Source organism: Heteronotia binoei, chromosome 5, assembly GCF_032191835.1.
Source record: "Heteronotia binoei isolate CCM8104 ecotype False Entrance Well chromosome 5, APGP_CSIRO_Hbin_v1, whole genome shotgun sequence".
In the NCBI taxonomy this organism is placed as follows: domain Eukaryota; kingdom Metazoa; phylum Chordata; class Lepidosauria; order Squamata; family Gekkonidae; genus Heteronotia; species Heteronotia binoei.
Window position 1 is genome coordinate 8,108,804 of NC_083227.1, and position 25,381 is coordinate 8,134,184.

The 25,381-nt window shown below is 47.6% G+C and overlaps 1 protein-coding gene across 1 annotated transcript in view; it reads right to left on the reverse strand.

Moving 5' to 3' along the window:
* The window catches only part of LOC132571622 (oocyte zinc finger protein XlCOF6-like), a 70,066-nt gene extending 48,464 nt beyond the window's left edge, over nucleotides 1-21,602 (reverse strand). The window contains exons 1-2 of the mRNA XM_060238419.1: nucleotides 21,489-21,602; nucleotides 2,510-3,941 (exon numbers count right to left, since the gene is read on the reverse strand). Of these exons, the coding sequence (XP_060094402.1) occupies nucleotides 2,510-3,941; nucleotides 21,489-21,602 (1,546 nt within the window). The remainder of the gene's footprint in view (nucleotides 1-2,509; nucleotides 3,942-21,488) is intronic.
* Nucleotides 21,603-25,381: the final 3,779 nt, after the last annotated feature.

Here is a 25,381-nt window from a genome sequence, read left to right on the forward strand (position 1 = left end):
AACTTACTGAGTTCTTGGGTTAGGGAACACAACCTGTTTCTTTCAGCCCAGGTTAATCCTACTGCCAGAATGCTTTCGGCTTCAAAGTGGGAGGACCCCCCAAAAACTCACGGCATCCTGAATTAGGGGGTGGGGATTAGGTTTTAGAAATGCCTGTCTAGAACTCTAAAAATGTTTGTGAATTAAGGATGCCGGCTTGTTACACTATATTAACTCCAGCAGCAGAGAGGCTGTAGATGTCTGTTACCCTCAAATTGTCTATGCCTTCATAGGCTCTGGGAAAGGAACTGTTTTTGCCAGTTTGAAGATGTCAGAGTTAGATTGGCAGATACCCTGAAGCAGCAAGTTTCACAGAGGAGGGGGATCACTAAAAACAGCCCCCCTACTTGGTGTAACCACATTCTCAGCCTTTCAGAACCAACAACACCAGGTCCTTTGAAGGAACTCATCAGAAACAGCTTTAAGAAGGTTTCACCCTTTTTTTGATTCTCTGAGGAACACGAGAGCTAGACTTGTGCCTCGGGCTCTTCCCACATGCAGAGCATTGAGAAGATTCCTATCTTGGGTGGACTCTTTGATTCTAGAATGGAGATTAGCTGATTTTCAGACCGGGAGATCCCATTGCCCATCCTTGTTTTCTTCTCTGGGATCTTTTTTTTTTTATTTTGAACATGGCTAATGCTCTTTCCAGTCGGAGCACTTATAACATTTATTTGTAAGACAGCTTACAATAACATATTTATAAATGATTTGGATGAACAGAGAGAATGCTTTTTAAATTTGCCGATGATACTAAATTGGGAGGGGTTGCAAATACAGTAGAAGACAGAAACAGGATACAGGATGACCTTGACAGGCTGGAAAACTGGGCTAAAACCAATAAAATTAATTTTAACATGAATAAATGTAAAGTTCTGCATTTCGGTAGGAAAAATCCCATGCATAGTTATATGATGGGGCAGACTTGTCTTAGCAGTAGTATGTGCAAAAAGGATCTAGGGGTCTTAGTGGATCATAGACTGAACATGAGTCAACAGTGTGATGCGGTGGCTAAAAAGGCAAATGCAATTTTGGACTGCATCAACAGAAGTATAGTGTCCAGATCACATAATGATCTCCTCACCTGGAGTATTGCATTCAGTTTTGGGCATCATATTTTAAAAAGGATATAGACAAGCTGGAACGGGTCCAGAGGAGAGCGACGAAGATGGTGAGGGGTCTGGAGACCAAGTCCTATGAGGAAAGGTTGAAGGAGCTGGCAATGTTTAGCCTGGAGAGGAGGTGGCTGAGAGGTGATACGATCACCATCTTCAAGTACTTGAAGGGCTGTCATGTAGAGGATGGGGTGGAATTGTTTTCTGTGGCCCCAGAAGGCAGGACCAGAACCAATGGCTTGAAATTAAATCAAAAGAGTTTCTGGCTCAACATTAGGAAGAACTTCCTGACCGTTAGAGCAATTCCTCAGTGGAACAGGCTTCCTCGGGAGGTGGTGGGCTCTCTTTCCTTGGAGATTTTTAAACAGAGGCTAGGTGGCCATCTGACAACAATGAAGATCCTGTGAATTTGGGGTAGGTATTTGTGGGTTTCCTGCATTGTGAAGGGGGTTGGACTAGATGACCCTGGAAGTTCCTTCCAACTCTATGATTCTATGAACAAACATTTCCCGTTGGAACCCAAAGGATAAGCTTTCTTCTGTAGAGTCAAGCTTTTTAAAGCAGTTGGCACCTTTTCTGGATACACTGCAGACCAAGCTCTGCTCATGACCCGAGTTCGATCCCAGCAGAAGCTGGGTTCAGGTAGCCGACTCAAGCCTTCCATCCTTATGAGGTCACTAAAACGAGTACCCAGCTTGATGGGGATAAAGTGTAGACTGGGGAAGGCAATGGCAAACCACTCTGTAGAAAGTCTGTAAAGAAAACATCATGGTCTGACATCATCCCAGGGGTTGGTAACAACTTGATGCTTGAAACTTTACGGAGATTACAGGTCTTTAAGGCAGCTTTCATGCCACTGAAGACTGCCACTCCATGTGAATCTCTTTCCACACTCTTGAGCATTCATAATGCTTCTCCCCTGTGTAGGTTCTCTTAAGCCACTGAAGACTGCCACTCCACATGAATCTCTTTCCACACTCTGAGCATTCATAAGGCTTCTCCCCTGTGTGGGTTCTCTGATGATATTGAGGAGGGCCACTTGTACTAAATCTCTTTCCACACTCCAAGCATTCAAAAGGCTTCTCCCCTGTGTGAGTTCTCCAATGATACTGAAGATGGCCTTTTGTAGTGAATCTCTTTACAGTTTCTTGAGCATTCAAAAAGTTTCTCTCCTGTGTGGGATCTCCGTTAAAATTGAAGACTGCCACTCCACAGGAATCTCTTTCCACACTCTGAGTATTCAAAAGGCTTCTCATCTATGTGGGCTCGCTGCTGATACTGAAGATGGCCACTCTGGCTGAATGTCTTTCCACACTCTGAACTTTCAAAAAGTTTCTCCCCTATGTGGGTTCCCTGATGCGTTTGAAGACTGCCACTCTGACTGAATCTCTTTCCACACTCTGAGCATCCAAAAGGTTTCTCTCCTGTGTGGGTTCTCTGATGCTTTTGAAGATTGCCACTCGTACTAAATCTCTTTCCACAGTCAGAGCATTCAAAAGGCTTCTCCCCTGTGTGGGTTCTCTGATGCTCTTGAAGATTGCCACTCCGACTGAATCTCTTTCCACACACTGAGCATTCAAAAGGCTTCTCCCCTGTGTGTGTTCTCTGATGCTTTTGAAGATGGCCACTCGTACTAAATCTCTTTCCACACTCCAAGCATTCAAAAGGCTTCTCCCCTGTGTGGGTTTTCTGATGATATTTAAAATTGCCACTCTGACTGAATCTCTTTCCACACACTGAGCATTCAAAGGGCTTCTCCCCTGTGTGGGTTCTATGATGCTTTTTAAGACTGCCACTCGTACCAAATCTCTTTCCACACTCCAAGCATTCAAAAGGCTTCTCCCCTGTGTGGGTTTTCTGATGATATTGAAGACTGCCACTCTTACTGAAACTCTTTCCACACACTGAGCATTCAAAAGGCTTCTCCTTTGTGTGGGTTCTCTGATGTTTTTGAAGACTGCCACTCTCATTGAATCTCTTTCCACACACTGAGCATTCAAAAGGCTTCTCTCCTGTATGGGTTCTCTGATGCTTTTGAAGATTGCCACTCTGACTGAATCTCTTTCCACACACTGAGCATTTAAAAGGCTTCTCTCCTGTGTGGATTCTCTGATGCTCTTGAAGACTGCCACTCCACATGAATCTCTTTCCACACTCCAAGCATTCAAAAGGCTTCTCCCCTGTGTGGGTTTTCTTATGATATTGAAGACTGCCGTGCTGACTGAATCTCTTTCCACACACTGAGCATTCAAAAGGCTTCTCTCCTGTGTGGATTCTCTGATGCTTTTGAAGACCGCCACTCCACATGAATTTCTTTCCACACTCTGAGCATTCAAAAGGCTTCTCTCCTGTGTGGATACTCTGATGCTTTTGAAGACTGCCACTCCACATAAATCCCTTTCCACACTCCAAGCATTCAAAAGGCTTCTCCCCTGTGTGGGTTCTCTGATGCTCTTGAAGACTGCCAAGCTGTCTGAATCTCTTTCCGCACAGTGAGCATTCAAAGGGCTTCTCCCCTGTATGGGTTCTATGATGCGTTTGAAGACTGCCTTTCTGACTGAATCTCTTTCCACACACTGTGCATTCAAAAGGCTTCTCCCCTGTGTGGGTTCTATGATGCTGTCGAAGGCTGCCACTCGTACTAAATCTCTTTGCACACTCTAAGCATTCAAAAGGCTTCTCCCCTGTGTGGGTTTTCTGATGATTTTGAAGACGGCCACTTGTACTAAATCTCTTTCCACACACTGCACATTCAAAAGGCTTCTCCTTTGTGTGGGTTCTTTGATGCTGTTGAAGATGAGCACTCTCATTGAATCTCTTTCCACACACTGAGCATTCAAAAGGCTTTTCTCCTGTGTGGGTTCTCTGATGGTTTTGAAGACTGCCACTCCACATGAATCTCTGTCCCCACACTGAGCATTCAAAAGTCTTCTCCCCTGTTTGGGTCTTCTTATGATATTGAAGACTGCCACTCATACCAAATCTCTGTTCACACTTTGAGTATTCAAAAGGTTTCTCCTCTGTGTGGGTTTTCTGATGCTGTTGAATATTACTACTGAGACTGAATTTATGTCTGGTCTCTGAGTATTCAGGTGTCCCCTGTTTCTTTATTCTTTGATGAGCAAGAAGCTGTGATCTATTTCTGAAATACTTTCTGCACTGAATAGATGTGCTTGCTTTCATTTTCTTCTGCTTTGGAAATTGTATATTCCACTGTCTTCCGTCACGGTTCTCAGCCATAAAGCCACCTTTCTTTCTCTTCACTCTGATTTGATTCCTGACATTTTCGTTCAAGTTTTCATTTTTAACTTTATCCGGCATTTCTTGATGAAGTTTCTCACCCTCCTCATTCCTCTGATCATCCTCTGCTGGAATAAAGAGAGAGAAACCGTTAGCACTTGGAAGGCTGAGAAGATCCATAAGAACATAAGAGAAGGCACGTTGGATCAGGCCAGTGGCCCATCCAGTCCAACACTGTGTCACACAGTGGCCAAAATTTTTATATATATATACACACACACACTGTGACTAATAGCCACTGATGGACCTCTGCTCCATATTTTTATCTAAACCCCTCTTGAAGGTGGCCATGCTTGTGGCCGCCACCACCTCCTGTGGCAGTGAATTCCACATGTTAATCACCCTTTGGGTGAAGAAGTACTTCCTTTTATCCGTTTTAACCTGGCTGCTCAGCAATTTCATCGAATGCCCACGAGTTCTTGTATTGTGAGAAAGGGAGAAAAGTACTTCTTTCTCTACTTTCTGCATCCCATGCATTATCTTGTAAACCTATAATGTCACCCCGCAGTCGACGTTTCTCCAAGCTAAAGAGTCTCAAGCGTTTCAACCTTTCTTCATAGGGAAAGTGCTCTAGCCCTTTAATCATTCTAGTTGCCCTTTTCTGGACTTTCTCCAATGCTATAATATCCTTTTTGAGGTGCGGCGACCAGAACTGCACACAGTACTCCAAATGAGACCGCACCATCGATTTATACAGGGGCATTATGATACTGGCTGATTTGTTTTCAATTCCCTTCCTAATAATTCCCAGCATGGCGTTGGCCTCTTTTATTGCAAACGCACACTGTCTTGACATTTTTAGAGAGTTATCTACCACGACTCCAAGATCTCTCTCTTGGTCAGTCTCTGCCAGTTTACACCCCATGTATTTGTAGCTGGGATTCTTGGCCCCAATGTGCATTACTTTGCACTTGGCCACATTGAACCGCATCTGCCACGTTGACGCCCACTCACCCAGCCTCAACAGATCCCTTTGGAGTTCCTCACAATCCTCTCTGGTTCTCACCACCCTGAACAATTTAGTGTCATCCGCAAACTTGGCGACTTCACTGCTCACTCCCAACTCTAAATCATTTATGAACAAGTTAAAGAGCATGGGACCCAGTACCGAGCCCTGCGGCACCCCACTGCTTACCGTCCTTCACTGCGAAGACTGCCCATTTATACTAACTCTCTGCTTCCTATTACTCAGCCAGTTTTTGATACACAAGAGGACCTGTCCTTTTACAACATGACTCTCAAGCTTTCTAAGGAGCCTTTGATGAGGAACTTTATCAAAAGCTTTCTGGAAGTCAAGGTAAACAACATCTATCGGGTCTCCTTTGTTCACATGTTTGTTTACCCGCTCAAAGAAATGTAACAGGTTAGTGAGGCAAGATCTTCCCTTGCAGAACCCATGCTGAGTCTTCCTCAATAACCCGTGTCCATCAATGTGCCTACTCATTCTGTCCTTGATAATGCTTTCTACCAACTTTCCCGGTATTGAAGTTAGACTGACTGGCCTGTAATTTCCCGGATCTCCTCTGGAACCGTTTTTAAAGATGGGGGTGACCTTTGCTACCTTCCAGTCCTCAGGTACAGAGGCAGATTTCAATGAAAGATTACAGATTTTTGTCAGAAGATCCACAAGTTCAACTTTGAGTTCTTACAGAACTCTCGGATGTATGCCATCCGGACCCGGTGACTTATTAGTTTTTAATTTGTCTATCAGTTGTAGGACCTCCTCTTTTGTCACCTCAATCTGACTCAGGTCTTTCAACACCCCTTCCAAAATTAGCGGTTCTGGGGCGGGCAAAAAGTTCTCATCTTCCACAGTGAAAACGGAGGCAAAAAATGCATTCAGCTTCTCAGCCATTTCCCTATCCTCCTTCAGTAATCCTTTTACCCCATGGTCATCCAAGGGCCCCACTGCCTCCCTGGCTGGTTTCCTGCTTCTAATATATTTGAAGAAATTTTTATTGTTGGTCTTTATGGTTTTTGCAATATGCTCCTCATAGTCCCTTTTTGCCTGCCTGATCATAGTCTTGCATTTGATTTGCCACAGCCTGTGTTCCCTTTTACTAATCTCACTTGGACTGGTTTTCCACCGCTTAAAGGAGTCCTTCTTACCTTTTACAGCTTCCATTACTTTGTTTGTTAACTATGCAGGCCTTTTCTTATGCCTGTTTGTGCCTTTCCTAACTTGTGGTATGTATTTTATCTGAGCTTCTAGGATTATAGCTTTAAATAGTCTCCAAGCTTCCCCAAGGGTTTTGACCGCATGTACCTTTCCTTTCAGTTTCCTCCTCACATGCCACCTCATCTCAGTGTATTTACCCCTTTTAAAGTTAAATGTGGTCATGCTGGTCTTTTTGGGCAACTCCCTATTTATAAAAACGGTGAAATCAATAACATTATGGTCACTGCTCCCAAGCGGCGCAATCACTTTTACATCTCTCACCAAGTCTTGGGCATTACTTAGGACCAAATCCAGGATCGCCCCACCCCTGGTAGGTTCTGAGACCATCTGCTCCATAGCACAGTCATTGAGAGCATCAAGAAACTCAATCTCTTTCTCTCGACCAGAACACATATTGACCCAATCAATCTGTGGGTAGTTAAAATCACCTATTACGACACAGTTTTTACGTTTAGCCCCTATCTTTAAGCCTCCCTCATATTATAATCGTCCTCTTTCTTTTGATTTGGTGGGCGATAACGAACTCCCATAGTTAAATTTCCTTTTGGGCCTCTCTATTTCAACCCAAAGCATTTCTAAAAGGGAATCTAATTCTCTGACCTCAGTCTTACTGGATTGTATATATGAGGATTGTATATCCTCTGTGACATACAGAGCCACCCCACCTCCAACCCTTCCCTCCCTATCTAACTTATATCCAGGCATCCAAAGGCATCTATGGGACTGCAGGAGGAAAGGACTGATGGCCCTTTGGTTCATCCAGCTGGACTGATCTTAGCCACCCCTCCACCTTCCCCCAAGAATATCTGGTATTTAAGGATACCTCCCCCACCCATGAAGAACTTCAGCTGAACTCTTGCTCAGAAGGAGCATCTGAGCCTCCAGCTTATGGCCTCCCTCCCTCCTTAACCACAGGCCTCTATGATTGTACCAGACCAAATGTGGCTCAGAAGGGAATCAGGAATCTCCTATGGTTACTTCTGGCCTGTTCTCTTGACATAAGAGTGAAGGTCATTCACTCTGAACCAACTCATTTGGGAAGGAGACATGCTCTTGGGAGCCTCTAGAACAGCGTTTCCCAAACTTTTCCCCTCTGTGGCTCGGTTATTTTTACACTTCTCCTTCGTGGCCCACTAAAATTTGGGGGTGGAGCCAGGAGACTTTGAGGGTTGAGGCAGGAGACAGGAAATGATGTACAAACAAGCCAATGTTTTGTTTAGGAAAAGTAGGTGAATAGTGGGATTTTGCAATGCAATTTTTAAAATAAAACATCAAGAAGGAACACAAGGATCACACAGCAGAAAACTAAAACTATAAAGTGCTCTCAGCCTGGGAAAACATGAAATGGCGGGGGGGGGGGAGGAGAGAGGGGGGAGAGAGAGAGAAAGAAACAAAGTGAGAGAGAGAGAAAGAGAAGATGATGAAGAAGAAGATGAAGATATTGGATTTATATCCCACCCTCCACTCCGAAGAGTCTCAGAGCGGCTCACAATCTCCTTTAGAAAGAGAGAGGGGGGGGGGGGAGAGAGAAAGAGAGAGAGAGAGAAAGAGAGAAAGAAAGAGAGAAAGAGAGAAAGAGAGAGAGAAAGAGAGAAAGAGAGAGAGAGAGAAAGAGAAAGAGAAAGAGAGAGAGAGAGAAAGAGAGAGAGAAAGAAAGAAAGAGAGAAAGAAAGAAAGAGAGAGAGAGAAAGAGAGAGAGAGAAAGAGAGAAAGAGAGAGAGAAAGAGAGAAAGAGAGAAAGAGAGAAAGAGAGAGAGAAAGAGAGAGAGAAAGAGAGAGAGAAAGAGAGAGAGAAAGAGAGAAAGAGAGAAAGAGAGAAAGAGAGAAAGAGAGAAAGAGAGAGAGAAAGAGAGAAAGAGAGAGAGAAAGAGAGAAAGAGAGAAAGAGAGAAAGAGAGAAAGAGAGAAAGAGAGAAAGAAAGAAAGAAAGAAAGAAAGAAAGAAAGAAAGAAAGAAAGAAAGAAAGAAAGAAAGAAAGAAAGAAAGAAAGAAAGAAAGAAAGAAAGAAAGAAAGAAAGAAAGAAAGAAAGAAAGAAAGAAATGAAATGGCAGCCTGGGAAAACATAGAATGGCAGCCTGGGAAAACATGAGATGGCAGGGCATTTCAAGCTTCTTTCCCCACCCCACCCTACTCAGATTGGCAATGGCAATGGAGGGAGGGAGAAAGGGGGAAAGGCTAACTGACAGAGAGAGAGAGAGAAAGAGGAAGGTGAGTGGAAAATAAAGCAAATAGGGAAAAAGAAAGACTGACTGACAGACAGACAGACAGAAAAAGAAAACGAAAAGAAGCAAAGGGGAGAGAGTTGGAAACAGAAAAAAGAAAGAATGAGAAAAGAAATAGGAAGGAAGAAAGGGAGGGAAGGAAGGAGTGAAAGAAAGGAGGGACAAAAGGAAGAAAGAGAAAAATAAAAATGGAAAGAAACGGGATGGGGGCAACTCACCTTTTAAACTGCTGACTCCAGCAGCACAAGCAGGCCTGGGTCCCCTGACCTCAGCTGGCCAAAGGAAGTCAGGCCTAGTTCCCATCCCACCTCCTTCTCCCTTGCCCCCCCAAGTCAGTTTCAGGCTGGTTAAGGTGCCCCTCCCCCCCGCTAGTCGGGGAAAACAGCACTGAGCTCTCACTCGGCGCTGTGACAGGCCGGAAGCAGGTTGAACATATGTCTGAAAAGGCCACCACTACTGGTCCTTCCTCCACACTTCCTGGATGGGAGAGGCATTGAAATTGACATGGGGTGGGGAATGAAGGGAGGGAGGAGGAGGCTGGGGGCAATGTAGGTGTTTGCCTTGGGAGAGGCCAAATTTGCGACCCCCACCCTGCTGGCACCCTAGTGCCGTTTAGGTGCTTCCTGTCTTAGACTGAATAGTTAGCTTTTTGTTTTGTTTTACTGTTGCTGAGCTGCAGAAACCGTGATGTTTTGTGATGTCTTATTTTTAAATCCTTAATATACTTTATTTTGAAGAGGGGTCTGTTTTACTTGTGTGAAGCCAGTGAATCGGGTGTTGCTCAAGTGCAAAGAGAAGTGACCCAGGGGGACCCAGGCTTTGATTCTTGACAGGCTCATTTCCAGATCACAGGCAGAGCAAATGAAATCCTATCCAGAGGGAAGGGTGTGTTATGAGGGCTGGAAACAGAGCAAGAAGGATCTGAACCCTCCCAGAGTCCTCCTGAGGGACTCTCATCCCCTTTGTCTCAGGTCAATATACCTTCTCTGGCTTGGGGGATGGCCACAACACTGGCCTCAGTCGCCCATCTGCAAGAAGACCCATCTAGATATATGAAGTGGCCTTAGACTGAACCAGACCCTCGGCCCACTGAAGTCAGTAGCCTCAGTCCAGCAGCAGTTTTCCCAGGGTCTCAGGCAGACGTTTCCCCATCACTTCCTACCTGATCCTTTTCATTGGAGATGTTGGGGAGGGAACCTGGGACCTTTTGCATGCAAAGGAGATGCTCTGCCAGGGAGCTGCAGCCCCGCCCCAAATGGTGTGAAGGGCGTCAAAATGATGCATCGCTATTCAATATTTGGATTCATTCCACCTCACAATGGCAGCAAGTTGCACCTTTGGCACCCAGGAAAGATCCTTACCCAGAGAGGCCACGTTCCCGTAGTTCTCCAGCATGACTTCCCTGTACAGAGCTCTTTGTCCCGGATTCAGCAGGGCCCACTCTGCCTCCGTGAAAGAGATGGACACCTCCTCCAAGGAAAAGGGACCCTGGAAGAACAAGAAGATTCCCTCCTCTTCAGAGATTCCACCCTGGAAGGGAGTCGTCTGGGAAGGTACAGAAAATACGGCTTGGGATGGGTAAATGCAACAGCATTCAAAGGATCTCTCTCACGGACCCCTTGTAGAACCTGACGGAGCAAAATCTCCCCTGAGAAAGGAGGAGGGACCCAGGCTGTGCCCCCCCTGCTCTTCTCTCCTACCTGGATTGGAGGTGTAGCGACTGTTCCCACACCTTGGAAAAGACAATGACTCAACAGCATCTCTTCACTGCCTGTTCCTGAGACAAAGGAGGGAGTGTGTTTGCTTGTTTGTTTCCTGGTTCACACACACACTATTCTCAGGGTTGTGAAACCTTCCATATGTACACTCAACTCGTTTTTAAAATACTTCATACTACATTCTGAGAGAGGCAGAAGAGAAGCACCAGGGACCTCTGAGCCTTAGGAATTATAAATACTGCCAATGTATTTCAGACTTCTGTCAGAGTTGTGTTTGCTCTACAAGGAGGGAAATGAGCAGTGGAAATGCAATAGCATGAGACAGCACCATCCTGTTGGACCAGACATGACTAGAACAATTCTGGGTCATAGGAATTGCGCTTGCTCTACAAGGAGGAAAATGAGGAGTGCAAATGCAATAGCATGAGATAGCACCATCCTATTGGACCAGACATGACTAGAAATATTCTGGTGAACAGAGGGCCATAGGAATGAGCTTTCAGAGTGTCTCTGGGGCATGCTGAATTGGATTTTTATTTATTGTTACTGTAACGTTTTAATGCTGTAAGCCGCTCTGAGCCCGCCTTTCAGGATAGGGCGGGGTATAAATCACAAATTAAATTTAAGTTAAATTAAACTAGGTTTTCAGCCTGACACAACCTCAACATGACATCACATCTGTCCCATGTCCCACCCCAAGACCCTCTCCAGTGCCTGCAAGTGCTGGGCCAGAGCCTGCCATCCCTACTCCACCCCCTACGACCCACAGCAGCCCCCCAGATGACCCTCCAAGCACAGGCACAGAAGGAAAATGTCCCCATGATTATTGGCCCCCAGGGACTGGTTTTCAGAGCTCTGCTCCCCCAGAAGGTGGAGGATCCCTTTTGAGGTTTGCCTGCCTTCCCCTCCCCAGGGAATCTGAGACCTTTTAGGGAAGGAAGGTGAGAGATGAATTTTTAAAGTTATGGGATAAATGGTCCTCCAGGAGTTTGTCTAATCTTTTAGAGACATCACAGTGTGTGGATATTGAGTGCCACCAATTAACTCTCTGTTGCCTATAGAAATCTGCATTCACTCCCCCCTGACCTGACCTCTCTACCCATCACATTCACAGGCTCCCCAAGCACAAGGAGTCCTTACCACAGGAGAGGACATCTTGGGCACGCTCCACCGCCTGCCCCCTCTGCCCCTGCTCCAAGGAAGCTCCTTCTGCCTCAGAGATTGCAGCTTCCATCTCCAAAGGTGGTCCCTGCATCTGAAACAGCAGCAAGGAAGAGGAGTAAGAGATGGAATGGAAAAGAGACCAAGGAATGTATCCTGCCCCACTCCCAGACTCTGCACCCTTCTCTCAGCTGATCTGGTGAGTTATCTGCAGGTATCAGAAATTCTCTAGCAGAAGAGGCTCTGAGCAATTATCTGGCGTGGAAACTTTAAGATAAGGTCAGAGATTCTTGCTTGAATTAGACACACCTGGAGGGAATTCCCTCACCTGTTCTGCCTGCCTCTTCTCCTCTGCCTGGCTCAGGAGGAAACCTTCGGCCAGGGCCACCGCCTGGGAACTGGTCTCCGGCCCACATCCTCTGACCCAGCCCTGCATTTCCTGGGGCAGGAGAGTCAGGAACTGCTCCAGGATCACCAGGTCCAGGATCTGCTTCTTGGTGTGCCTCTCCGGCTTCAGCCACTGGTTGCAAAGTCCATGGAGCTGGCTGCAAACCTCTCGGGGCCCATCGGCCTCATGGTAGCGGAACAGCAGGAAACATTGGCGACATACTTCTGAGGTCAGGGTGTTCTTAGCCAGGACCTCTGGCACAGCCCTTTCCCAGAATTCCACACCACTCCCAGCTGGGGTGGGATCGGGGCCTTTGCTTGCTCCTTTGCCAGTTCCAGGTCCTTCTGTGTCCTGCTCTTCCATCTCCTTCCCCTTCTCTTGGTCACCTCTGTCTATGAAAACATGCCCTATTCACTGGGCTATGAATAAAGTCGTCTTCCTGAGGGGATGGAGAGAGACAAACATTGCGTGCCAAAAGGAATAGGTACACACACACAACCTCCACCCCCACCCGAACCCCAAAACAAAAAGAAGCAGGGAATATACAACAAATTCATCCAGAGAATTGCCCTGGCTTGCAATGCTCCCCGCCTCCCTCCCTCCCAAGATCTAAACGCTTCTCTCCCCCATAAGACTTACTTCCAAGGAGACCTCCCGGCTGCTGCAAGGCTTTCCCCTACTCCTGCAGCTTCTCTGCACCCCTCCCAGTCCTCCTTCGCCCTGCAAATGCAAACCCCTCCCCTTCCCTGGGAAAAGCCCCTCCCTCTCCTTGCTCGGCCTCTCTAGCCAGCAGCTCAGTGCTTTTAACCCTCTCTGTGCTGCAGAGGAAGGAGAAAGGCATCCTGGAGGAGCTTCTTCTAGGCTGCCGTCAGCCATGCCTTGTGCTGCTCCATGGGACTGCTCGGGAGTAACTTTGGTGCAGAGGGTTGAGCTCCTCCCGGGGTGTCCCGGCTGCTCAGAGAAAGGAGGCTACAGCTGGGTCCCCCCTCCTGAGTCCTCCCCCTAATGGAATCAATTGGGGGGGGGGGGAGAAAAGGGGGCGGCTTAGTGATGAGGGCACCAGGCTCTTCTTGGAATAGGCCATTTGGCATTTCTGTTGCCCCCCTGGAGAGAAAACCTCTTTGGGTCTCCTCGCCCTTCCTTGCAAGTCCAGGGAAATGCTGAAAGCCACTGTGGAGTCAGGCAGGCGAGGGGGCACAGCTGGTGGGGGTAGCCAGGGGGCTGAAGGCGAAGGACCCCCGCCCTGGATTATCCCTGCCCCCAGGCTGGAGGAAGGGGGGTTCTCCTCCCGCAGGGTCTCTGCTGGACTGGCCAACTTCCCGGTGGGGCCCGGAAATCTCTCCAGATTACAATTCCTCCCCAAACTACAAAGTGCAGATCCTCTGGAGAAGATGGCTACCTTGGGGGGGGGGGGGGCAGTATACCTCCTGGAGAACCCTGCCGTCCTCGGAAATTCCCCAATTCAGATTTAGCCATTTCTACGCCCATCTTCCAGGAGCTCCATCCAAGTCCCTTCTCCCTCCTGTCCACCACCCACCCACCCTGCAAGGCAGACCAGTCCCAGAGGGAAGGCTGGGCCCAGGGAGAGTCAAGTTCGAATCAAGATCTTCCTCCAGGCAGTTGGCAAACCTGAACTATTCTCTCCCCCCCCACCCCCCTCTTCTCAGGGCCCTTCACTCCCTCTGCTGCGGCTGCCAACTCCAGGTTGGGGAACGCCTGGAGACTGATGGGGGAAGGGGGGATTGCGGATGGGATGGGATCAAACGGGGTTTGATGCCAGAGTCCGCCCCCCCTGCAGTCACCCTTTCCCCCAGGGGGGCTGATCTCTGTAATCTCTGGAGAGCAGCATGGTTATTCCAGAAGATCTCCAGGCCCTCCCTGGAAGTTGCAGACCAAACTGGAGGAACACAGTAAGGCTGAGACACTGGAGAGACCTATTTTCAGTTAATATCATAATAATCAGTTAGTGACACTCAATATTCATGAACATTTGGAAAGTTCCAAAAGCTTAATGCAGAAAATTATTTTGCTTACTAATCAATCCTCAAAATATATAGACAGTTCAAAGCAGTAAGCACGCATTTGCATAGAATCGCATAAACACTTACAAAAACATAGCAAAGATAAGATTAAACAATGCCAGATGCATGAGTCACCATGAGAGTCCTCTGTTTACTGGGATTTTTTGTCCTTGGTGGAGTCTGATCGTGACTCATGCATCTTGCTTTGTTTAATCTTATTTTACTATGTTTTTGTAACAGTTTATGCGACTCTATGCGAATACATGCTTAGTGCTTTGAACTTTCCAAATGTTCATAAATCTTGAGTGTTACTGATTATTACTATCTTCATGGAACGGGGGTCTCTCCAGTGTCTCCTCCCTGGAAGTCAGCAATCCCGTCCCAGTTGAGGCACACATCCCATGGCAGCCCCCCTCCCCAATCCCCACCCCCTCCCTCCCAGGTCTCCTGCAAGGCCCTGCCAGGAGCACAACCCCAGTGGGGCCCAAAAGGAAACCAGCACCAGCAAAAGGGGGAGGAACTGGACTCCCCCCACAAGCTATGCTGGGCTTCCCTTGATTTGGCAAAAATTGCCCCATGTTTAATTAAGAGCCAATGAGTATGTTGCTCTTAAAAGAAACTCTCTTAGGGAAATAGCTGGAATGGATTTTATAGTCACCACTTGCACATTAAATAGAGTGATCCGTTTGCCATCTTCTGTCCAGAGCTTTCGGCAGCCCTGTCAGAATATTCAAGCTACCAGCTATAAAAATGTTTGGTTCAATGCACCAAAGCTGACCCGTCTTTCCCCCAGTCTGGTACTCCCGCATGCAGCCTCTTTTCGACCACACCTGCTGTGCAGACAAGGGATGGGTCCCAGCGGAGGCTATGCCCAGGGACCAGGTGGCTTGACAGAAAGGGCAGAAGCAGGTAGACAGCCCAGGATGCAGTCACTCTAAAGCATCTTTAGCATGCTTATTATGAAAAGTTTAAACCCACGCAAGTTACTGCTGAATGAGCAGGATAATAGGACACAGCGATAATCAGACTCTCATTCTGCACAGGGCAAGGAGGAGACCTACTACTGCAGCTCTCAGCCATCCTACAGCACTGCAGAAATATCTGGAACATGTTTTTAAAACTTGTGGAGGGAGGGGGGCACAAGCAGGTAGCTTCGCCCAGGGCCCCAGATAGCCTGGCCCTGGCTGCACATGGAGGGGGAGAGGGGAATCAAGCCCAGTTCTCCCACAGTGCTCTCTTCTTGGGGTCCCTAGATACAGCTCTTCTTCATCATGCCAGGGATTTGAGGGCTGGAGCTTTCTCCTTCCATGCCTTCTAGCACCTGCTGGAAACACCCGAATCTTCCCCCACAGTAGCTTCCATTTCAGCAGTACCCCTTGATGTTCTTGTCTTCTTCCCTGCCTTTTCCACACTGACTCTCCAAAATAATAACCTCGCTCCCTGAGCCAGAGAGTGCATTGTTCATAGATTGAGTTGTGGACAGAGGAACTCCTTGGCACTGTTTGTTTGGGGGAGGGAGAAACGGACTGTCCTGAGCTTCTTGCAATGGGCCCTGAGGAGAGGCTGCAGTGATCAGGAAGCCCCCAGGAGAACCTGTCAGCAGGGAACTGTCTCCCTCAAGAGATCCGGGGCCGTCTGGTTGGGCTCTCACCTGACGGGGCTGGCAGTGGGCGAGAGGGAGAGAATCAGCCAATGGCATGCCAGAGACAGTGTGAGCCAATCTTGCATAGCCCACGTCCAACCAATGAAAATCCACAGAGTTGCTACTATGGTAGCGCTAAACGATGCACAGGATGCACAGTTGACAAAGAGATCTTTCTCCCTCTCTCAAATTACAAGATCTTGAAAGCATCCAAGGCACCTTACAATAACAAACATTCCCCAAAACACAACAGACTTCATATCTCCCTCCCTCACTCCCTGAAGAGATACCTGGAATTCAAGCCCCCATAAAAGCCTTGGCAAACCCGCAGGCCTTGAGGCCCCTCCTGAGGATCTCGGAGGGGGGCTCCACCCCCACCTCTTCCAGGAGCCCCGTCCACAGAGGAAGAGCCATGATGGGAAAGGCCCAGGCCCTGAGAAGTGGCAGACGGGCTGTGTGCACCAAAACATCAGCATTTTGGTTCTTGTGAGAAGGCTTTTGAGCCCTTCTTTGACCGTGGGGTGCTGATTCAGCTATCCAAATGTAAAGGGACTGTACCTTTTGATGACCCCCTTCTCCAAACCGTGCGACTCCGGGGCGAGTGAACCATGTCCTCAGAGCTCACTTCCATGAAGTTGTGTGGCTTGAAGAAGGAAGGGATTTAGAGGGACAGACCTTCAAGGGCCTTCTCCACCCCCCTTCACTGAGAAGAATGGAGAAAGAGGGAACCTTCTCCTTTAGCTCCCATAGAATGGATCCCCTTGGTCCAATCTTTTGTAAATTTAGGGCGGGAGGGTTGAGAAGAGGCACAATCTGCAGCAGAGCAAATATGGTGCCAGTACCTTAAAAACCAACCCCTCCCCCACAGTGCCAGATAGCCCTGGATCAGTTCTGCATCGTATCTGAAGGGGCCACTGAATTTACTGAGTTCTTGGGTTAGGGAACACAACCTTTTTCTTTCAGCCCAGGTTAATCCTACTGCCAGAATGCTTTCGGCTTCAACGTGGGAAGACCTCAAAAAGTTCACAGCAGGCTGAACTATGAAGGGATTAGGGTTGAGAAATGCCTCTCTAGAACTGCTTCTCAAATAAAAATGTTTGTGAATTAAGGATGCCAACTGGTTACACTATATTAACTCCAGCAGCAGAGAGACTGTAGATGTCTGTTACCTCAAATTTTCTATTCCTTCATAGGCTCTGGGAAAGGAACGGTTTTTGCCAGATTTGAAGATGTCAGAGTTAGATTGGCAGATTCCCTGAAGTAGCAAGTTTCACAGAGGAAGGGGACCACTAAAAAAAGCCTCCCTACTTGGTGTAACCACATTCTCAGCCTTTCAGAACCAACAACACCAGGTCCTTGGAAGGAACTCATCAGAAACAGCTTTAAGAAAGTTTCACCCTTTTTTGGATTCTCTGAGGAACACGAGAGCTAGACTTGTGCCTCAGGCTCTTCCCATATGCTGAGCATTGAGAAGGTTCCTATCTTGGGTGGACTCTTCGATTCTAGAAGAGAGATTAGCTGATTTTCAGACCGGGAGATCCCATTGCCCATCCTTGTTTTCTTCTCTGGGATCTTTTTTGGATTTTGAACATGGCTAATGCTCTTTCCAGTCCGAGCACTTATGACATTTATTTGTCAGGCAGCTTACAATAACATCTTTATAAATGATTTGGATGCAGGAACGGAGGGAATGCTTATTAAATTTGTCGATGATACTAAAGTGGGAAGGGTTGCAAATACAGTAGAAGACAGAAACAGGATACAGGATGACCTTGACGGGCTGGAAAACTGGGCTAAAAACCAATAAAATGAATTTTAATATGAATAAATGTAAAGTTCTGCATTTCGGTAGGAAAAATCCCATGCATAGTTATGGGATGGGGGAGACTTAGTGGATCATACGCTGAACATGAGTCAACAGTGTGATGCGGTGGCTAAAAAGGCAAATGCAATTTTGGGCTGTATCAACAGAGGTATAGTGTCCAGATCACGGGATGTGATGGTATCGCTTTACTCTGCTCTGGTAAGACCTCACCTGGAGTATTGTGTTCAGTTTTGGGTACCACATTTTAAGAAGGATACAGACAAGCTGGAAAGGGTCCAGAGGAGGGCGACGAAGATAAAGTTAAACGTGGTTGTGCTGGTCTTTTGGGGCAACTCCCTATTTATAAAAACGGTGACATCAACGTTATGGTCACTGCTCCCAAGCAGTGTGATCACTTTTACATCTCTCACCAAGTCTTGGGCATTACTTAGGACCAAATCAAGGATCGCCCCACCCCTGGTAGGTTCTGAGACCCTCTGCCCCATAGCACAGTCATTGAGAGCATCTAGAAACTCAATCTCTTTCTCTTGACCAGAACACATATTGACCCAATCAATCTGCGGGTAGTTAAAATTACCTATTACAACAAAGTTTTTACGCGGTCAGTACATGGTTTTGCCACCCAGCTGTCTACTTGCCTAAGGATCGAATCACCAACTACCAAGACCCCCCCTCTCTCCCTGCCCAGGGACGGTTCCTTGGCGCGAAAGTATACCCGCTCACCAACTGAAGAAGAGGTCCCTTCTGAGGGCGCATTCCTTTTGTCCTCAGCACGGTGCCCTGTTCCTTCTCAACCCTCATGCTCCCTGGCAGCAACGGGGCTGCCATGTTCAGAGTGGGGCTCATCCAATACGTCCCTGAGAGTCTTCGAGTGCCTGACTGTCTCTGCTTCTCCAGGTCAGTCACCTCAGCCTCAAGGTTATGAACTCGTTCCCTGAGGACCAGGACCTCCTTGTATCGAGCACACACCCAAGACTACTGTCCTGTGGGCAGATAGTCATACATGTGACACAGTGCAAAACACTGGAAAGCCCCCACCCCTCTGCTGGCATTCTACCCACTAAATCTCTTTCCACACTCCAAGCAAAAGGCTTCTCCCCTGTGTGGCTTCTGGGATACCTTGGAAGACAGCCACAACACATGAATCTCTTTACACACTCTGAGCATGCAAAAGGCTTCTCCCCTGTGTGAGTTCTCTGATGATACTGAAGATGGCCTTTTGTACTGAATCTCTTTCCACACTCTGAGCATTCAAAAAGTTTCTTTCCTGTGTGGGTTCTCTGTTGACATTGAAGACTGCCACTTGTACTAAATCTCATCCCACACTCTGAACGTTCAAAGGCTTCTCCCCTGTGTGGGTTCATTGATGATGTGTTTGAAGACTGCCACTCGTACTAAATCTCTTTCCACACTCTGAACGTTCAAAGGCTTCTCCCCTGTGTGGATTTTCTGATGATTTTGAAGACTGCCACTACAACTGAATCTCTTTCCACACAATGAGCATTCAAAAGGCTTCTCTCCTGTGTGGGTTCTCTGATGCGTTTGAAGATGGTAACTATCACTGAACCTCTTTCCACACTCTGAGCACTCAAAAGGCTTCTCCCCTTTGTGGGTTATCTGATGTGTTTGAAGACTGGCACTCCACATGAATCTCTTTCCACACTCTGAGCATTCAAAAAGATTTTCTACTGTGTGTGTTCTCTGTTGACACTGAAGACTGCCATTCCACATGAACCTCTTTCCAGAGTCTTTTCTCTGGTGTGGGTTCTCTGATGTGTTTGAAAACTACCTCTCCACATGAATGTCTTTTCACAATCTGAACATTCAAAAGGTTTCTCCTCTATGTGGGTTCTCTGATGCCTTTGAAGATTGCCACTCCGATTGAATCTCTTTCCACACTCTGAGCATTCAAAAGGCTTCTCCCCTGTGTGGGTTCTCTGATGCTCTTGAAGATTGCCACTCCGACTGAATCTCTTTCCACACTCTGAGCATTCAAAAGGCTTCTCCCCTGTGTGAGTCCTCTGATGTGTTTGAAGATGGCCACTTGTACTAAATCTTTTTTCACATTCCAAGCATTCAAAAGGCTTCTCCCCTGTGTGAGTTCTCTGATGCTTTTGAAGACTGCCACTTGTGCTAAATCTTTTTTCACATTCCAAGCATTCAAAAGGCTTCTCCCCTGTGTGGGTTCTCTGATGCTCTTGAAGATTGCCACTCCGACTGAATTTCTTTCCACACTATGAGCATTCAAAAGGCTTCTCCCCTGTGTGGGTCCTCTACTATGTTTGAAGATGGCCACTCTGTCTGAATCTCTTTCCACACAATGAGCATTCAAAAGGCTTCTCTCCTGTGTGGGTTCTCTGATGCTTTTGAAGATGGCCACTTGTACTAAATCTTTTTTCACATTCCAAGCATTCAAAAGGCTTCTCCCCTGTGTGGGTTCTCTGATGCTTTTGAAGACTGCCACTCCACATGAATCTCTTTCCACACTTTGAGCATTCAGATGGTTTCTTCCCTGTGTGGGTTTTCTGATGCTGTTGAATATTACTACTGAGACTGAATTTATGTCTGGTCCCTGAGTATTCAGGTGTCCTCTGTTTCTTTATTCTTTTATTCGCAAGAAGCTGTGATGTATTTCTGAAATGCTTTCTGCACTGAATGGATTTGCTTGGTTTCATTTTCCTGTTCTTTGGAAAATGTATATTCCACTGTCTTTTGTCACGCTTCTCCGCCATACAGCCACCTTTCTTTCTCTTCACTCTGACACTGTTGTGCAAATTTTCATTTTTAACTTTATCCGGCATTTCCTGATGAAGGCTGGGGGCGGGGGGGAGAAGAGAGGGGGGAGAGAGAGAGAGAAAGTAAGTGAGAAATAGGGAAAGAAAGGAAAACATGACATGGCAGCCTGGGAAAACATGAAACGGAAGCCTGGGAAAACATGAAATGGCAGGGCATTTCAAGCTCCTTCCCCCCCACCCCACGCCAGTCTACTCAGATTATCAATGGCAAGGAAGGGAGGCAGGGAGGAAGGGAGGGGAAAAGACTGACAGAGAGAGAGAGGAAGGGGAGTGGGAAATAAAGCAAATAGGGAAAAGAAAGACTGACTGACTGATAGACAGAAACAAAAAGAAAGAATGAAAGGGAGGGAAGGGGAGAGAGTTGGAAACAGAGAAAAAAGAAAGAAAGAGGAAGGAAAGAGGAAGGAAGGAAAAGGGAGGGAAGAAGTGAAAGAAAGGGGGGACAAAAGGAAGAAGGAAAAAAGGAAAAGAAAAATGGAAAGAAATGGGATGGGAGCAACACCTTTTAAACTGCTGACTCTAGCAGCACAAGCAGGCCTGGGTCCCCTGACCTCAGCTGGCCAAGGGAAGTCAGGCCTAGTTCCTCCCCCCTCCCTTCCCCACCCCAGATCAGTTTCAGGCTGGTGAAGGCGCTCCTCCCCCCTGGCCAATCACCTGGTTGGCGGGAAGAACAGTGCTGAGCTCTCACTCAGTGCGGTGCCAGGCCGGCAGCAGGTTGAACGTACATCTGAAAAGGCCGCCACTGCTGCTTCCTCCTCCGCACTTCCTGGATGGGAAGGAAGCATGGGGGAGGGAGCAGCAGCGGTGGCCTTTTTGGACTCTCGTTCGACCTGTCCCCGCGCTGAGTGAGAGTTCAGCGGCATTTTCCCCGCCGGGGAGGGGGAGGAAGGGCGCCTTAACCAGCCTGAAACTGACCTAAAGCAACAGACTTGTTTGCTAGAGAGCTGAGAAGGAGTGGGAGGGAGGACTCAATGGTCTTCTTCCCCTCCTAGTCCCCTCCCTCCAGAAATCCCCCACCAACTTGGCACAGTCCTAGTTTAGCATGCATGATCCCAGCCTCTCCCCCCTCCTCACATGGCTTACTTTTAAGTAATCTTTTCCAGGCTCCAGCTGCACTGCTGTTCTCAGCTTCAGCTTCTCTGCAGCCCTTCCTGTTCTCTTGCCCAAGTTCGAAAGCAAACCGCTTCCTCTGCGCATGCGTGCACAGCCAAGGAAGGAAAGCAAGAGCCCCCCCTCTTCTCCGCCCCCCCCCTTGCATTTCTTGCTGGGCCTCTCTAGCTAATGGTTTTCTGGCGTTAACCCTTTCAGTGCTGCAGAGGAACGCAACCTGTGCCTTCCTGTCCTCTCCGGGAGGAGCCAGGCTGCCATCTGCAGTGCTGCTCCATGGGACTGCTTGGGAGTAACTCTGCACGGGGCTGCATGCCCGGAGGATCCAGGGAAGGAGGCTGGAGCAGAATCCCAGCAGCTCCTTAGGATAAGGACCGCAGAAGAACTGGGGTGGGGGAGAGGAGGCGCACCAGGCTTGCTCTTAAATGGAAGAGGAAGCGTTTTTCTGTCGGCCTCCCTCCCCCCACCTCAAATGCGGCCGGAGATGGGGTGGGGTGGGGGAGCTGGGAAGGCGGGGTTTGGGGACAGGATGGGCTCATTCAATAGGGCTCTGATGCCCTGCAGTCGCCCCTCCGAAGCCGCCCTTTCCTTTCTTGCAGTCTGGCGATGCGCTCTTGTTAGGGCAGATCTCCAGGCCCTCCCTGGAGGTTGGCAATCCTGTCCCAATCAAGGCAAAAGAAACCAGTGGTACCCACCCCCCAAAAAATCCTCCCCCCCCCTCGGCTGCCCCCTGCCTTTCCCAGCCCCCCTCCCTCCCAGGTCTCCACCCAGGCCCTGCAAGAAGTGCAACCCCAGCAGGACCCACAAGCTGGCTGCAAAGAAGCGTCAGCAAGGAGGGGGGATCGCAACCCCCCCCCCCACTAGACTGTGCTTCCCTTTCCTCTTCCAGCAGAGGCGGAATCCCAGATCTCCCCACTCCTCCCCCCACGGGGAGCCCCCCTTACTTCCTGGAGGCCGGACAGTAAAGACCCCAGGACAGAAATATAGCAGCCTGCAGCGCCCTAGGGGGAAGGGAGAGGGGCTGCGTGGGAAGGATCCTGGGGCCTTTTGGTCCTTCAGCGTTAAGGGGAAGCCTCGGTTTTCTCTCTCACAGGCACTCACAAAGGGGGTGAACAAACATGTGGACAAAGGAGACCCGATAGATGTTGTTTACCTTGACTTCCAGAAAGCTTTTGATAAAGTTCCTCATCAAAGGCTCCTTAGAAAGCTTGAGAGTCATGGAGTAAAAGGACAGGTCCTCTTGTGGATCAAAAACTGGCTGATTAATAGGAAGCAGAGAGTGTGTATAAATCAGCAGTCTTCGCAGTGGAGGACGGTAAGCAGTGGGGTGCCGCAGGGCTCGGTACTGGGTCCCATGCTCTTTAACTTGTTCATAAATGATTTAGAGTTGGGAGTGAGCAGTGAAGTGGCCAAGTTTGCGGATGACACTAAATTGTTCAGGGTGGTGAGAACCAGAGAGGATTGTGAGGAACTCCAAAGGGATCTGTTGAGGCTGGGTGAGTGGGCGTCGACGTGGCAGATGCGGTTCAATGTGGCCAAGTGCAAAGTAATGCACATTGGGGCCAAGAATCCCAGCTACAAATACAAGTTGATGGGGTGTGAACTGGCAGAGACGGACCAAGAGAGAGATCTTGGGGTCGTGGTAGATAACTCACTGAAAATGTCAAGACAGTGCGCATTTGCAATAAAAAAGGCCAAGGCCATGCTGGGAATTATTAGGAAGGGAATTGAAAACAAATCAGCCAGTATCATAATGCCCCTGTATAAATCAATGGTGCAGTCTCATTTGGAGTACTGTGTGCAGTTCTGGTCGCCACACCTCAAAAAGGATATTATAGCATTGGAGAAAGTCCAGAAAAGGGCAACTAGAATGATTAAAGGGCTAGAACACTTTCCCTATGAAGAAAGGTTGAAACGCTTGGGACTCTAGCTTGGAGAAATGTTGACTGCGGGGTGACATGATAGAGGTTTACAAGATAATGCATGGGATGGAGAAAGTAGAGAAAGTACTTTTCTCCCTTTTTCACAATACAAGAACTCGTGGGCATTCGATGAAATTGCTGAGCAGACAGGTTAAAATGGATAAAAGGAAGAACTTCTTCACCCAAAGGGTGATTAACATGTGGAATTCACTGCCACAGGAGGTGGTGGCAGCCACAAGCATGGCCACCTTCAAGAGGGGTTTAGATAAAAATATGGAGCAGAGGTCCATCAGTGGCTATTAGCCACAGTGTGTGTGTGTGTGTGTATATATATATATATAAAAATTTTGGCCACTGTGTGACTCAGAGTTTTGGACTTGTGTGACTCAGAGTTTTGGACTTGATGGGCCATTGGCCTGATCCAACATGGCTTCTCTTATGTTCTAGGCTGAACTAGGGGTGGGGGAATTAGGGTTGAGAAATGCCTCTCTAAAACTGCTTCTCAGATAAAAATGTTTGTGAATTAAGGTTGCTGGCTGGTTACACTATATTTACTCCAGCAGTAAAGAGCCTGTAGATGTCTGTAACCCTCAAATTGCCTATTCCTTCATTGTCTCTGGGAAAGGAACTGTTTTTGCCAGATTTGAAGATGTCAGAGTTAGATTGGCAGATACCCTGAAGTAGCAAGTTAAACAGAGTAGAAGAACCACTAAAAACACCCTCCCTCCTGGGTGTAACTACGTTGTCAGCCTTTCTAAACTAATAGCACCAGGTCCTTTGAAGAAACTCATCAGAAACAGCTATAAGAGAGTTTCATGCTTTTATGGATTCTCTAAGGAACACGAGAGCTACATTTGTGCCTTAGGCTCTTCCTACATGCAGAGCATTGAGAAGGTTCCTATCTTGGGTGGATTCTTTTATTCTAAATGAGAGATCAGCTGATTTTCTGACCTGGAGATCCCATTGCCCATCCTTGTTTTCTTCTCTATGGGATCTTTTTTGGATTTTAAACATGGCTAATGCCCTTTCTACAGTCTGAGCACTTATAACTGATTTATTTCTGATCAGGATAAGGTTTCTTCTGTAGAGTCAAGCCTTTTAAAGCAGTTGGCACCTTTTCTGGATACACTGCAGTCCAAGCTCTGCTCATGACCCGAGTTCGATCCCAGCAGAAGCTGGGTTCAGGTAGCTGACTCAAGTTTTCCATCATTCTGAGGTCAGTGAAACGAGTACCCAGCTTGCTGGGGATAAAGTGTAGATGACTGGCAAACCACCCCATGAAAAGTCTGTAAAGAAAACAACATGATCTGACATCACCCCAAGGGTTGGTAACAACTTGATGCTTGAACCTTTACTTTGATTACAGCCCTTTAAAGCAGCTGGGACCTTTTTCAATACTTTTTATGGTCTGTGGTTGTCTTTTAGGTGTGAAATAAGGGGAACGCTCTTTTTACGGGCTAAGCACTTACATGGATCCTGCTTGTGTGGGTTTCTTGATGCAGCAGAAGACTACCGCTCCGACTGAATCTCTTTCAAAGCTCCCAACATTAAAATTGTGTCTTCCCTGTGTGGGTTCTCAGTTGCCATTGAAGAGTGCTTCTGCAACAGCATCTCTTTCCACAGTCTGAGAGTTCAAAAGGTTTCTCCCCTATACGAGATCATATGCACTTTTGATAATTGTCACATTTCTGAATCTCTTTTCAACATTTCCCCCCCATGCATTGGATCCTTGATTCAGCTGAAGAGTGCCACTCTAAATGAATTTTCTCTCACACTCCGAGCACTCAAAAAGTTTATCCCTTTTGGACTCTCCAATGCAGTAGTCTGTCCTTGCTTCTTCTAGGCCCTGTCCCATTTCTTGCTCCCCTTACCCTCATCAGGCTGCATGGGAGAACAGCTGCAACTGCAGTAAAGGAGGGTGATGGTCGAACAGCTCTTCAGGAAGTT